Source organism: Hippoglossus stenolepis, chromosome 5 (assembly GCF_022539355.2).
Source record: "Hippoglossus stenolepis isolate QCI-W04-F060 chromosome 5, HSTE1.2, whole genome shotgun sequence".
Taxonomy (NCBI): Eukaryota; Metazoa; Chordata; class Actinopteri; order Pleuronectiformes; family Pleuronectidae; genus Hippoglossus; species Hippoglossus stenolepis.
The window spans coordinates 9,577,909-9,593,536 of NC_061487.1; the positions used below are offsets into that span (position 1 = coordinate 9,577,909).

A 15,628-nucleotide genomic window follows, 5' to 3' on the forward strand; every position below is an offset into this window, starting at 1 on the left:
AAAGCTGTGGCTTTGACAGTAGAGCAGGTAGTCTGATAGTTGGCTGGTCAGTGGTTTAATTCCTGGCTTCTCTATTCCCCATGTTGAAGTGTCATTTGGCAACACACTGAACCCCAAATAGTCCCTGACAGTGTGTGAATGGGCTGTACGAGAAATGGAGAAGTTCTATGTATTTGTAGAAGCGGTGTGTGAATGTGATTTTTAATGTAAATGGTTTCTTTCTCTCTTTGTGCAGCACATTGTCTCAGTGTTGTCATGCGGTCGTGGCTCTTCTCTACCCCTTCACCTGGCAGCACACATACATCCCTGTGCTCCCGCCCTCCATGTTGGATATCGTCTGCACCCCGACACCCTTTATAGTCGGCCTCCTCTCCAGCTCCCTGCCTCGGCTCAAAGAGCTGCCCATCGAAGAAGTGAGGCCGCCTTGTGTTTCTGTTTGTGACGGTGCCCTTGACTCTCAGCTTTTCCTCCTGTGAACAATAGCTCCAGGAAATGACAATCAATCTCCCTCTGCTCTTCCCTCAGGTCCTGGTGGTCGACCTCGGCAACAGCCGTTTCCTACGACAGGTAGAAACCAGAGAAACACTCAGGAAACATTGAAAATCCATCTTTAATCACAGGGGCTGTCTCATCCTTTAAGTCCATTACATTTGTAGTGGTTCTAGCAGATGTGGAGTGAATACAATATGTTAATTCACTGCAGTATGTTGACTGAGTTTGCATCTGTGTCTTTGCCTGCACAGCTGGATGATGAGGACTCCATTCTCCCTCACAAGCTGCAGGCAGCTCTCGAGCATGTGCTGGACAAGAGGAGGGAGCTTGCCTGTGACAAAGGAGATCTGCCCAATGGTGACAGCACTCTCATTGTAGCCTCTGCTAAGATGCAAATGTACAAATGTTTTTATTTAAAATACCAAATACAATAAAAACAGTGTAAGTAATGGTGTATTATAACCACACATTTGAAGAAACTGTTTTTGCTGATCATTTTCAGAACACTTTCACTGACCAACTGTACCATCATTTGCCGTTAAACTTTCAGAAATAATATTTTTTAGTCTTCATCTATGAACAGATCCATTTTGTGACTTTTGTGATTCTGGTTTTCCAAGTTTTTTGATTCTTAAGAACCATTAATAATGACAGTCTACACTGTGGTCTGCCTGTATTAATGGGAAATAATAAAAAAAAAATTTACATTATAAAAATAATGTAAAAAATTATAGAAATTTAGCTTTTGCTGCCATGTAGTGGTTCAGAATGTTAATGGCCAAAAGAACAACTGACCGGAAAGTTTAGTGTAAAAAGCTGAACATGTCTATTGTGAAAAGAGAGATGTATGAGTTTGGGATTGTCCTATATTTTCAGCAAGTAAGGAATGTATTAGTCTAAACAGTGAGTAGACAGAAATACCTTTTAATGATTTGTCGATTTATTATTGTTGATCAACTTTGTATGACCTTTCTGTGCATCCAGTTGGCTCTTTGAAAGTCACATGATTAAATCTTTGCTTTTCCTTCTCTGGCTCTCCGTCCTCTGCCTCCTCTCAGACTCCAGCTCCCTCAGCACAGTGGTATCAGAGGCCTTTGTGCGTTTCTTTGTGGAGATGGTGGGTCACTACTCCGTCTTCATGGGCGGAGCAGAGCGGGACGAGGAGTCTGTATCCTCCCCCACCTCGCCCAGCCCTTCTTCCTCTGCCTCCTCGTCCTTTCAGCGCGAGGCCTTTCGCAAGGCAGTCACTTCCAAAAGCCTGAGGAGGTTTCTGGAGGTGTTCATGGAGACACAGATGTTCACCGGCTTCATCCAGGAGAGGGAGATGCGCAGGCAGGGCCTCAGAGGTACAGAGATTGATTAGTGGTGTCACAGTACAGTTGATCAGAATAACAGTATACTGGCTGAACTTAAATACGTACTATACCTGCATGTGAAAAAGGTATAGTAGCTATTATTGGGAGGACGTTTTTTTCATTAGAGTTTCTGAAAGGTTTTCCAAATGATCTCAGAAGAAATTTTACAGTCATTGACATTGTTTAAGTATTGTGTAAATTTTTTTGCAAGAGCAATTTTTTGCAGCAACAATTGCCTGGAAAAAGGGAAAATGTTGTCACTCACAAAAATAAAACGGTTTAGACTTTAAAATATGTGTAAATGGTGATAAAATGTAACTAAACCCTTTGGAGTTTTGACAATATTTTTCCAGGGATAAAAATAACCTGTTAAATTCAGTGATGTAGTCACTGCCATTATTTTGTAGGTTTTGTAATGCACCATTTTACTCACTTACTGACTTACTTGAATGATCTCAGTACTGATGGGACTTGCCTCAAAGTTTTGAGAATTATTCAGTATATTTATTACAATGGTTTTCACTGTAATTATACGGGGGGTGTCCTCATAACATTTAACTTGAAATATGTCCCTTTTGATTGTTTGTTTGTTTCCAGGTCTGTTTGAGGTGAGAGCACAGGAGTACCTGGACTCCCTGCCTGGGAGCGAGCAACGAGGAGTCAACAAGTTCCTCAAGGGCCTAGGTTAGTGTTACTGTACAATCTGTCTGTCTGTCTATACATCCGTCCGTCCATCAATGTTTCTTCATCTAATTTACGTCTTTTGCTTTTTCAGGAAACAAGATGAAATTCCTCTCCAAGAAATGAACCTGGGACTCGGGATGTAATCTGCCACAGTAGGAAATAGGCTCACGATGGGGTAAAACAGAAGAAGAGAACATGCTTCCTGGACGTGGACAACGCAGGGTCGGAGACGTGTCTTTACGGCCCAGAGTAAAGAAGGGGCCCTGAAGTGAACTGGACTCATAGTTTGTGAACATGAGAGCCTCGGGGTAAAGTTAGCGTGGAGCTCTCAGCTTCATTAGCCAGTCATTCCATTAGTGCTGTGGAGGGGTCACACAGCACGGACCAAAACATGAGGAATCACACAGTGTCTAGTTTCACACTTCCCAGGGTTCTGGTGTGTTACAGTCAGTCCCGGCAGTGTGATACTGTAGAGCACCGCACAGTGGAAAGGTTTTTAGGACAAGCGTTTTTTTTTTTTTTTTTCCTTATTCAGTCTCTGACTTCATCTATAAACCTTTTGTACAATACTTTCTCATTACATTCCAAGTACTTTCTATAGAATCTTTTATAAAGTCAATAGTACAACTTCTTCTTCAACAGGAGGCTTTTAAGTTAATTTATATTCTTTTTAGACCAAATTAATCTGTCTTGTTTTTAATTTTTCCTTAAAACGAGTGCAAAGAAAATATCCTGTAGTTTGTAATAGGCTTTATTTAACAGAGTCTAGTCCAGACTGTTTGTAGACCACTTTGGGTTGTCGGGTATATGTACCACTGTTTGAAGTAAATGAACTTTCATTTGAAAACGTAGGAGCATGAAAAGAAAGAAAGACTGAGGAAAATGTAATGTTGAGAACAAATGAGCAATGTGAATCCATCTGTGACTTGGGTTTTACTAGAGGATGTGGATAGGTGTGATGTTGAAGAATGACGTGTATTTTTAGGTCAATCAGCATCTGTGTGTTTCACGAAAGCAACTAGATCTGCCTTAAACTTGATTGAGAATGCAATGAAACTTTATTAATAAAGTGATTTGAATTAGACAAATGTTTCATCTCTCTTTTCATTTTGTCATATGAATATGCAGGACAGGGACTGTGGTGAGAAGATGGAGGGAGGAAGTGGGTTTGAGGTTGTACCAAGGAGATGAAGAGAAATAGGGTAAAGTGTCTTTTTTATTAAATGGCCAAATCACTTGTGTGAGGACAGGACGTCTCCTGATGAACCGCCACACTCAACCACTGCTGAGCTTAGTAAAACAAACATGGCACATAGCTACTTGTTCATTTCAAAAGAAAGGTAACAATGAGTTTGTCATTACTCATGGCAGAAAAAGAAGTGTCCTGGAAATGTGTCCTGAAATATTACTGTCGTTATCCTGTTCAATCAGATGACTTCAAACCATGCAATACCAAAAATATCCACTAGAGGAGTGTGTTACCCACTGTATGCTGTCATACACTTGTTGCCTCACAGTGTCCAAAGTCCAGAATCACATCTCGGACAATCAGGCCTTTAATGACTTCAGCAGCAGGACCGTGTCCAGCAGTATTATCGCCTCTGACTACTCATGTCAGAATATGGACAAAAGATGGTTTAAACACTGCAATCAACAGGTGGATTCCCCAAATATGTTTTAAAAACTTAAAAATCTAAACTTAATTTATTCGACTTAAAATAAGCTTTTATAAACAACAGCAACAACAACATTATATCTCCTCTCTAACTATTACAAATCTTGAAAGAGGCAACAGGAAAGTAGTTATATAAGGATGACAAACACTCGATGACAATCAACTATAGGTTAATGGTCCTCACTGTGCTTCCACAATGCATAAGCTTTAGATTGACGTATATAGAAGTTTTGCTATATTGCTAATGATGAAAATATCAAATGTTGATATTGATTTATTGTCCAGCCCAAACATTGTTCTTTAAATGCCTTGGAGAGTCTCTAACATTACACATGTAAACACTTTCAGTCATCTCTATCAAAATGCTCTGTCTAAGCATTATCTGTCGGTGTAAATGTAAAGAAAAGTGGAGCCACTCATTGTTCATAATAACATGCCGAAGATTTTCAATAACAAACTGTGTTGGCATCATTGATGGAACTTGTGCTTTGCCTCACAGCATCAAAAACAACAGATAAGAGAATATTAAGAATCAGAATCACAAAGACTGAATTGCTCCCCGAGGGGAAATTAGGTTTTGTTACATTTGCTCCAACCAAGAATGGAAATATACACAGACTAAGACAACAACAATAAATATAAATACCAATATAGGAACAAGTAAGAAATAAAAAGTTTGTAAAAAACAAACAAGTGCACTATAATACAATGTATAGAAAGAAGCCAAATGAGAATATGTAAAAAAAAGGAAATAGCATGTACAATACAATACACACAAATGCGGAGCACAGGCGCATCAGGAGCATTTACCAACAACATGAATCACTAATGTATACAATAAATAAATATATCGGTAATTTTTGATTAGATTTCCCAAACAGCAGCACACACCTCCCACCATCACCACCCTTTCCTTTCCTGTGCTCTCCTCCCCTCCTCCCCCTCCCCGTGATTACGTGATGACCGGTCAGACCTCCCTCCCTCCCTCCCTCCTTCCCCTCCCATCTCCTCCCCTCCTCTCCTCTCCCCTCCCCTCCCTCGCTCTCTCTCTCTCTTTTCTCTCTCCTCTGGCTTTTTCCAGGCTTCATGTCATACCACGGCTAATTCCTGGAATTCCTGCCCTCCTCTCGCATCAAACAAACGGCTTTAAGGAAGCAGACGAGGCAGCAGAAAACAAACAAAGGGGAAGGGAAAAATAGAATAAAGAGGAAAGGAGAAGCCGGGACTGAGGAGGAGAGTCACTTCATTCATTTTCAGACAACAAAAAAAAATATTTAGAAAGTAAGGAGAAAGAAATTAGATATTGCTGCACCTGCGTCGGACCTGTTTCTCCGGGTAAGTGTTATTACATTATTATTCTCGCACATCCTGTAGTGTTGTGGTTACTCTGCTTCACGTTGAAGTGCGTCTCTTGTGTCGCGCTCTAAACTTTGTTCATATTGTGGGACGCGAACGCAGCGGTTTCCCGGCGCTTTCTCCCCCGAATCCTCCTCACACGCTGTCCGACACCACATTCCGCAAATATCTCACATTTCTTCGCTCAAATTCCGACATTTTTTTTCCCCTTTAATGCCAGTAGTGCAGAGTGTAGTGTGTGTGGGTGTGTGAGTGTGTGTGGCTTCCTGTGCTGCAGCCGGAACTTTTTTTGCTCTTTATTATTTGAAGGAATCGCATCACAGGCGCGCAGTCAAACATTAGCGCCTGTCTGGGTAAAAGTTTGACACCGGGAAAACCGAGATAAATCAAACCGTGTGTATTTGTTAACTCGCCGGTGAAGGGTTTTCTTTTCCCTCCTCTGTCAACACGTGTGAGTAGACTGGAGGTGGACTGGCAACGTCACTGTTGCCTTTTGTTCTGTATTTGTCGCTCGTTTTTTTTGATGATCAGAGTTTTAATGAAAATTCATAGACTTGAATTAGAATTTGATGTTAAAATGTCACCGATTAAAATATTAGTCTGCTACAATCAAAGTTTTTCCTGTGATCCTTCACATAAGTTTAGTAAAAGTTTAAACAAAATGTGAAAATTCCCCATGAGATGTAAAAGTCAGGCAGAAATCAGCTCAATGTATGTCTGGTTTAAATGAATCACTGTGCAGGAAACTTGTCTCTGATCAAGTTGTATATATTATAATATATATCGGGCTACTTTGCTGTATATAAAATATCAATCATTATTATTGATAGATCAGTATCTGAGCAGTACTTTAATATTGGAATAAACCGATTCTTGCTGTTTTGTATAGACTTTATTGTCATATTTGTAAAGTGCAGAAAGAAGTATATTATATGAAATACAGTGAAGTGAAAATACGATGCAGCAGCAGGTAAAAGATGTGAGAAATGCTTAGTGAAAAGGTAAAATGCTAGTACTTAATAATTGTACTAAAGTTAATCTAAATGGTCACTTTCCACCACTGAGTGCATTCAAGTATCAAATGTACATTGTTTGTAGAATGGCTTCTTTTTATATGTGTTTACAATTTAATCTTGTCGTGGAATAGTATTCCTACATCAGGGTGTAAGCAGCATTTTAATGCTGTTGCTAAATGAGATGAAATGAATCCGAACTAAAAACTCTTTTGATTTAGGGCATCATATTGTATCGGTTGATCATATGATCCACTTTTAAAATCTTTGGTTGATCATGTGATAAGTTTTTTAAAGTTTTGGGTCATCATGTGATTCATTTTAAGGTCAATGTAAACTTTATAATCCCAGAAGGGGAAAATCATGTAGTCATACACTGAGTCTCAGTTAAACCACAGAGGCACACCTTATGCACACACATGCAATAGGACTACCAACAATATAAAATGTCCAAAAAGAGATGGCCTCATATAAGAGTATTTAAAAACTTGACCAACAAAGGAAAAATGTAAAAGTATGAAGTAGCAAGAAATCATAAGACATGTTGTACAATATATTGAAATAAATGTACTTTGTTACTTTTCCACCGGTGATATCGTGCTGTGTTCAATAGCCTACTGTACATTATTGTTGTGCATGGGTGGTGTCATTATCTTCTGTCTTTCAGTTCTTTTTCTGTATCAATAATATTTTTAACTATAAATCGTATCCCTTGTTGTGTGGCTGCTGTTGCTGTTAGTTATTGTTGCAGCCTGTTAGATTATCTTAAACAGTTCTGTTAGTTATGTGTTGAATTAAAATGTTCACAACCATCTCCTGCATGTTTGCATGAGTCTACTACTACGTATAGTCTATTGCATTACATTGATTCAGCTGACTGTTTTTAGAAATGAGCAGAGATGCAAATTAGCTACAATCAGTGAATTAATATAATTAACCTGATTTTATAGCATTATTAAATTAATTGGTGAACTCTGATAGTGAAATATAAAAGCTTAAAATGTATTATGATAGGAAACTAAGAAATCCTGCAAATATCTAAATTTGATAAGATATTTTAGAATGAATGAACTGATATTTTTGAATTTTAGCTTAAAAACGGTTGCTGTTCTTGAGCTTGTGAACATTATACTCAAGTGAAGAAGAAGCAAAAGAGTGACTCCAACTCAGTTTGACAGACTTTGTGTTCAGAGTCTCTGAGCCGCTGCAGCGGTGAAAAGAGCAGTGTGCGCGTGTAGAGCATGTTTTCGGTCAGAGTTCGAGACAGCTAACACAGGACTCGCTGGGCTGTGCGCATATGTGTGCGTGTGTATGTTATGGCGTCCCACAGGGCAGCTGAGAGCGCTATGTTTTTCCACTGGGGGAAACAGGTGTAATGGAGCAGGGTGGCGGTAGGGGTTAAAAACACACACCTGTCAAAGCCTCCTCTGAAGTCTGTGACAGCCACAGGAGTTCTTTTTTTTTTTCCAGGCCTTTAGTTTTCAAGGCTTTGGAGTCGTTATTGTCTCAGATGGATTACTTGTATTGCCATGTGAACTGTAAGTATGTGTTGGTTGCACTTCAGTAGCATTTGTGCATCTGTGTGTGGGTGTAGATGTGTGTGTTTGTATGTCGGTAAGAAGGGAGGTAAAAAGCATGATGAGCGAGCAGGGGAATCTGTGTTCCAAACTTGTTTCGGGAGTCAGAGTGTGTGTATGTTGAGTTGCCCTGAGACAAGCCCTCACCATAGTGGAGGAGTTTTTCTTTTTTCTTTTTGCTGTGCTCATCCCACATAGCGATCATTCCTCCTCCGCTCGCACGAGAGAAACGAATAATGCCTCAGATATGAGCCTTATAGAACAAAGACTTTCTCCACGCCCCCTCCCCTCTCTTTTTCTACCAACTGCACTGTGCACTCACAGCTCTGGGCAGTATGTGTGTGTGTGTGCGTCTGTGTGTGTGACTGTGTTGTTTGTTGACTCCAGCCATGTCTGATAGATCTCTCTGTGTGGATGATCTGATAGACCCTCTGTCCTTTTTGGCTCCAGCTCTTTAGGTAATGACAACCAAGTCCTGACCTTCCGTCCTCTCTGTAAGGAGCTGCAAACATAGCACTGACATAGTATTAGTGTTATTATTGGCATATTTATGTCCAATATTCACTCTATTTTTGGTCTTTACCCCTCCTGAGGGAAATATCTGGCTCCTTAGCTGCTAAATCATCCACTAAATGTTCAGCAGCTAGTTGCTAACTCGGCTCATTCACTGTTTGGTGCTGAGCAGGAAAAGTTTTACACAAAAAGCAGCTGTGGGAATTTACTATATGAGCGCTGAGACTGAACCAAAACAGTAGAGTGGCTGGCTGTAAAACCATAACAATCAGCTGAAAGACAAAACAAGACCTGAGTTTCAGCCGTTAATTAATAAATAAGTAAATAAAGTTGTGTACAAATTGTCCTTGTGTGTTTGGAGTAGCTGCATAATGAGCATGAGTATGAAATGGAAAACCCACAGGACTGTATACACGTATATATGTGTGTATACATATGTGTTTGTGTATGAAGCCTGGGGGCTCCTGCTGGTGCAGCCCAGTGAAGCTCGATGCCAGAGAACATGTCCTCTCAGCAAAACCCAACAACACACACCTGTGTGTCTCCAGCGGCTCTCACCGCGACTTTCCATCGCATAGCCCGAATCATAATGAATCATGATGTTCAGCTATTTTTCACAGTAATATTGACCAGCTGTTTTCTGCAGTGGTCAGTCTCTTAACCTCTTAATTGAATAAAAAATGAATAGGTAAAATGCAAAAAATTCAATGGTTTCAGGTTATGATATGTGACAACATTTTCTAATCGCTTAATGAGACAAAAAAGACATTTGACAATAATTTGGCCTCTAGGAAATTGTGATGGGCAACATTTACTGTTTTCCTGGTTCAATGTCGACTGAATTATTACTCAATTAATTGAGACAATAATCAGCTGACTAATTAATAATGTCAATAATCATTAGTGTTGCACCCATTTGACCAACACTACTGTACACATAAGACTACACCTTTGCACTCCTTCCTATTGATTGCAAGTATTAACAGAGGTTGTCTTAGAATTTAGCAGCTAATTTCAGATTGTACCGAATGCTAACAGCTAACATCAGCATGCCTTAATGAAAACACAATGATAATGCTAACGTGCTTATATTTTCCAATTAGCCATGAACACGAAAAAGAGTGGAGGTTGCTGGGAATGTTACATTTTGCAGATATTTGATCCTAAACCCAAATACTGGACAAATAAAAAGTCAGAGGATCAGCCAAGGGATTAAATATTTAATCCTGCTGGGGAAGTGAGTGAACAAAGTTTTATAGACCGTGAATGTCTTTCCAAAATTTTACTATCAAATGTTTGGTGATGGAAAAGGTGAAATCGACCAATTCAGTCGTGGTACATCCCCTGGGAACCATGAATGTCTATACAAAATAGTTGTCCATCCAGTAGTTGTTGAGATATTTTAAACTGGACCAAAGTGAGGGACCTACACAACATTGGTTCAGGCCTCTGTGTATCCTAACCACCTGCCACCTGGCTGACACTGGTCCAGGCCAAAGGTGAGAAGAGGCTCAATTAACCTGCTGATTCTTGTGGTGTCTGATTGTGTTTGGGTGTGTGTTTATATTAGAAAGTGTGTGTGTGCACTTTGTTTGCACCGCTACAGTGTGTGTGTGTGTGTGTGCAGTTGTATAAAGGGGGAGTGGGGGGGTTACGTGGCCCCTGTCCACAGCACCAGCTGAGGGATTATCCTGTTGAGCGGATCCAGGGAAGAGGGGCCTCCCTGGGGGTGGCCTGTGTGGGATGGGTGAGGGATGGTGGTGGTTTGGTGGGCTTGTAGGTGGAGGGGGCTTGTTTTAAGGCCGGGCTTACGTTAATTAACCTCCCGTTTGACTGAGGCTACGAGCAGCACATTAATGGTTTATGGCCTCATCTCACAGTGACCGACATGTGATTTTAGTGAAGCCATTGTTGAGTAACAGATCTCTGTGGATTGTAATGTGTCGCTCTGATCGCAGTGGCAGGTCTCATTTTATAAAGATTGTTTACACAAAACACACAACCACAAATGACCCTGTTACTATATATGTTGTCTCTATTTAATTTGATGATAATTTAGTGGTGTGATTTGACTCAGAGGATGTAAAAAGTTATAAACCCTCACAGACTCACGAGAGAAGAAACTATTTATGAGCAATGTCACACTTACTTCTGTGTGGTGGTGCTTCAGATTTTTTTTGGGGGGCTTCGTAGATGAATAATTGAAAATCAAAACTTTATTAATTTCCCCAACTCTACATTAGTCCTATTAGTATCAAAACAATTGTTTTTTACTACTTTTTTTCGTCTTAATGTTTATTGGGCAAAGTTAAACATACACATTCCAGTTTTTTACAACATATTTACGATATTGCTTCCATATCTCTCTCCTCCAATTTTCACAACTTTTTGCTTGAAAATTATTGACACTATGAGTTAATTTCATAAAAAATGTCAAACTTTTCTCTGTAAACCAATACAAAAATTGTTTGCCCAAAAGCATCAGCTCATAATACTACCAGCTCTAATGTCAGCTTTAAAAACCCTCGATCATTCATACCTGTCATGTCTGTGGAGACTGTGTGGTGAGTGTTGGCCCAGTGTGCTCTCTGTAAGTGTTTCTGATCATCCGTTTGTGTGGTTGAGTTTTATTGGTGTGGGCATGAGTTTATTTTTTTCCGTGTGTGTCTCTATGCACAAATGTGTGTGTGTGTGTGTGTGGAGAGATGGGGAATGGTCGGCTGGCCAGACGCTTTGCAGGAAGCATTATGGAACATCAGGGGGCTCAGAGGAAGAGCGAGGAGAGGGTTACTCTGTACAACACAATGACTCACTCGTCGAATCACCACAAGCCTTTCTTAACTGAAGCCTTGCAGGACTTTGCAGACCACTACAGCCTCCACACATATAACACACTTCCATGGGGGGGGATTATCACTGACGTAATGGTCGCTGCTTTTCTTCTCGTTGCCATAAATGGACATGGAGGTCGCTCAGTTAACGGCGGCAGGAAAACCATTGATGACAAATAAAAACCAAACAAAGTTTGCACTGACTCACAGGTTCTTACTGGTTCCTATCGTTTGTGCCCCATTCCACTTTTCTCCTGCACATCCGCGGAGAGGAAGAGGTGGAGCTACTGTCTGCCTCACACTCTCCACCCGTGTGCACATCCTAAAGAAAGTGGCGTGTAGAGAAAACAGGATATGACTACGTCGGCAGACATTTTGCAAGTCACACATGTGATGTCACTAACATGTTGATCTCATCGCAGTTATTTTCTGCCACAAAGAGCCATTTGTATGTTAAATGAATCCTTTTAATAAGTCAGCTGGGTCATGCCATAGTCCCCCCCCCACCCAAAAACACATTGATTATAAGTTTAATGATGCAGTCAGCTGCAGTGCCGATGGAGAGGTGGGCAACCTAAAAAGCCCCCAGGCCTTAATATCCTGGTATGATCCTCCTTGGCATGCGTGTCTAAGTTTGTCTGAGGACGGTGATCCCACTTTAATGGGTTTCCTCATTTGTTGACTCTAGCCCCCCCCCCAACCCCGTGTCCTCTGCTGCTGTTGTGTCAACGCTCGGTGCCACTTTGTGTCTTTACTTTCATCGTGGCACTAAACACATTATAATCTAAAGTGCCTTTTCCAAGTCAGGATCATCAGCTGTGATGTGATCACACGGTCCACCGTCAGATTGATGCGAGTCTTAATGCAGCAGCTACAGGTTGATAAGGTGATGATGTCAGCTGCTCTCAGGAGCATTTCAGTCTGATTGCAGTGGCTTTTGTCTTCTCCTGTTTATATGAAGAATTACATGTTCTGTAAAGTTTGGACAGAGGAGCTTATGAGACCCAAACACACGAGAAGTGCACATTCTGAATACACACGTTTCTGCATTCCTGAAAAGTTGAGATTTTGTGAATGAATCATAACGGCCTGGGAATCTCGTACTCGTGATCAGATCTGGAACGAATAGTTTATTAATTGTTTGGTGAAATATTATCAGCAGTAATAGTTCATTAAAAGTTCAACTTTAATGTGAGAATTTGCTGCTTTACATTAATGTACATTATTTTAAGATATATTATATATATATCACTGATTAATTAAAAGATTCGAACACATTCACTGATAATTACAAATAGTTGCAGCCCTTTTAATTACTTTGTAAAGTTTGCTTGCTTGAATTATTTTTTTAAAATAAAAAGTAATGTTGTAAAAGCATTGATACTCAGTTTGGAACACATCCACTGATGTTACTTCTCTTCAAAGTTATTGAAAATTTACTTCAGTAAATAAAGCAGGAGAGTAATAAGTAATACGATTGGAACATTGTTTTTGTGTTACTTCCTTTTCACTCAGCACCATATAAATTGTATCTGTGTTTTCTGATTCCCAGGTCTGACCTCCCACATCCAGCCGCATCACCACCTTCACACCTGTGGATTCCAAACACGCAGATCCAATCCCTGCGGCCTCGTCCCTCTACATCCACCCTCACCTCCCCCAACCCCTGACCCTCCACCCTCCGCTGCTCTGTTGTCCCCTTCCTGATCTCCCACCACGTCTGCGGAGTGGTCGACGGCTCCCTCCCCCAGGGGCGGGAGTGAGGAGCTGGGGGACGGACTCGACAAACCCCTGGAAAATGATGCGGAGGGCGTGTGGAGCCCCGACATCGAGCAGAGCTTCCAGGAGGCACTGGCCATCTACCCTCCCTGTGGCCGCAGGAAGATCATCCTCTCTGATGAGGGCAAGATGTACGGTACGCCCACCTCTATCGTCATCTTACTAACTTTCTCCTCCAATGTGATGATAAACACAGAAGGCCTGGGGACCAGCTCACATGGCAGGCCAGGGTTGGGGATAGTTTAGTCAAATTTAAAGTTAGTCTGGAAGTTATAGTGTAAAATATTTCTCTTTAGTGTGTGCGTGTGTTTGTTGTGGAGAGGACCCACTGACTTCCACACAAATGCAATGGTTGAAACACTGTCCCATTTAAAAGGCTCCTCCGAGTTAGGCTGACATATTCATCCTTTCACTCCCGAGAAACGAAGGCTCCAACTTCAGTGTCAAACCGTTTTTTCAAAGAGGCAATGGTATCAGGCTACAGTACACGTGTTAAAAACAACAAGGGGCAGTAAAACGTTCTCGTGTCCAACTGCAGCTCTGTTGCTAGGCGAAAGCAAAAAGGGCAGGACAAAGTGGTGACAACGATCATGGAAATCCTCTGTAGACTAATTTCGTTTCGGCTTTCGCATTCTACGTGGCCCATGAAGACCACCTTGGCAGCGTAGACTGGGTCCTCCGAAGGATGCAGCCCCTGAATTTAGACACAACTTCTACACACCCCTTTATATTTGTATTCATATTTATCCCTTACATATTGCATTGTGAAGATGACGGAGGATCCATCTGCAGTGAATTAATTCTCTTATAAAAGCTGAAAGCCACATCTGCAGCACTGTGGTTATAAACAGATAAATATCCACGTCTGCACACAGCCCATTAAAAACTATTTCATAAGTTCTGACAATTTAGATTCACATTCCCCTCTCCCCCACACACACACACACACACAAACACACAGCCCATTCACTGACACTCCTTATGTTCATGTTTCACATCACTCCTGTTTCCTGCACAGCTGTCAGCTCCACTTGGTCCAGTAATGTTCAGTCCGACTGCACGATGTGTCAGAAACAGGAGCACACACTCAAATCCCTCATTCCTCTGCACACACACACACACACACATGCTTCTCATTCGGGGTTTGTTCATCTTCGATCAGAAGTGGTTGTATGGAGAATGAAAACAGTTGTCTGAGACTTTCAGAGAAAAAAATGTCACATAAACAATTAATTAAAACAAGACCCACAACAACAAAGAACTGATAAAACATTCATTCAAGCATCATTCCTCGAACTGTGCTCTGTTGAATCTCTGGCCGTGTTAGTATTGAAACTATTCATGTTACTTCCAAAATCCGTGTTTAGAGGAGCAACTCTCACGTCATACTCAGAGAACACGGTTTGGAATAAAATGACATAGCCACTAACTTTTTTGTGATGTTGCCTAAATTGATAAAGTGACATTTTCTAAGTAACTGACCAATGTCACCTGGGATCAGATCCAGCTGCCTGTGCGACCCCCAGAAGATAAGTGGTATGGATGGATAAGTCTGTAGCTTGATCAGATGTTACATTGTTACCTCCGACAAGAAGGTTATGTTTTCACTTTGTTTGGTAGTTACCAGGATTACGCAAATGGGGGGATGGATTATGATGAACTTGGTGTTTATGGATGGGAACGAAAACGGGTCAGGATCCCATTAACATTTGGTGTGGATCCAGGAGTTTTTTTCAGTTTCTTTAACATTGTGAAATAAGGTGTTTTCAACATTTTCCTTGTGTTCTCAGAGAATAAATCATGGATCGTGATGACATGTTTAGGGGACTGATGTTGTGTGAAATTTGCTGCAGATCCAAATAAATATAATATCTAGTGAATTTCAATGTGGTTTCATAAGGTGACTGTTGGACCGGTCACTCTCTTAATACCCTTCCAGTTGCTGTTATCCAACTGCAGACTCATTGATACCACAGTGTGCCCTCCTGCGATGAGCTTTTAATTACCCTATATTTGATAATGATTTGAGCTACAGGAGTAAGATGACGATACTGCAGGTATTCCCCCAGTGAAACTTTGGATAATGTCATTGCTAAACAGGTTCTGGGAAGGTGAAGGGACATTCCGCTGTGACATCTTGATGAAAGATGTTCGGTAACAGATGGCTTGGCCACAGAGTGTCCTCCCGCGTTACTGTTTGATAGCGGATCTGGTTGGAGGGAAAAAAACGTGGCGGACAGAGGTAGTGGCACTATCAGACGGCGTCTGTCATCGCCTTGTTTTGTCACTGTGCCAGACAGCTCCTTTAACCGTTAGGCCCGCCTAGCCTAGCTTAGCCAACTATCGAGGTCAC

At 41.1% G+C, this 15,628-nt stretch overlaps 2 protein-coding genes across 5 annotated transcripts in view; both read left to right on the plus strand.

Moving 5' to 3' along the window:
* Positions 1 to 3,615, plus strand: part of si:dkey-82f1.1 (DENN domain-containing protein 2A) — a 33,665-nt gene extending 30,050 nt beyond the window's left edge. The window contains exons 15-20 of the mRNA XM_035156454.2: positions 236 to 413; positions 526 to 567; positions 744 to 849; positions 1,551 to 1,838; positions 2,445 to 2,531; positions 2,623 to 3,615. Of these exons, the coding sequence (XP_035012345.2) occupies positions 236 to 413; positions 526 to 567; positions 744 to 849; positions 1,551 to 1,838; positions 2,445 to 2,531; positions 2,623 to 2,654 (733 nt within the window). The 3' untranslated portion in view covers positions 2,655 to 3,615. The remainder of the gene's footprint in view (positions 1 to 235; positions 414 to 525; positions 568 to 743; positions 850 to 1,550; positions 1,839 to 2,444; positions 2,532 to 2,622) is intronic.
* Positions 3,616 to 5,213: 1,598 nt separating this feature from the next.
* LOC118109394 (transcriptional enhancer factor TEF-3) overlaps positions 5,214 to 15,628 on the plus strand; it is a 37,580-nt gene continuing 27,165 nt past the window's right edge. For 3 of the 4 annotated variants that reach the window (XM_035156487.2, XM_035156490.2, XM_035156493.2), the window contains exons 1-2: positions 5,214 to 5,541; positions 13,049 to 13,411. In XM_035156487.2, coding sequence (XP_035012378.1) covers positions 13,405 to 13,411 — 7 coding nt within the window. In that variant the 5' untranslated portion in view covers positions 5,214 to 5,541; positions 13,049 to 13,404. The remainder of the gene's footprint in view (positions 5,542 to 13,048; positions 13,412 to 15,628) is intronic. The other variant, XM_035156494.2, reaches the window with a different exon arrangement.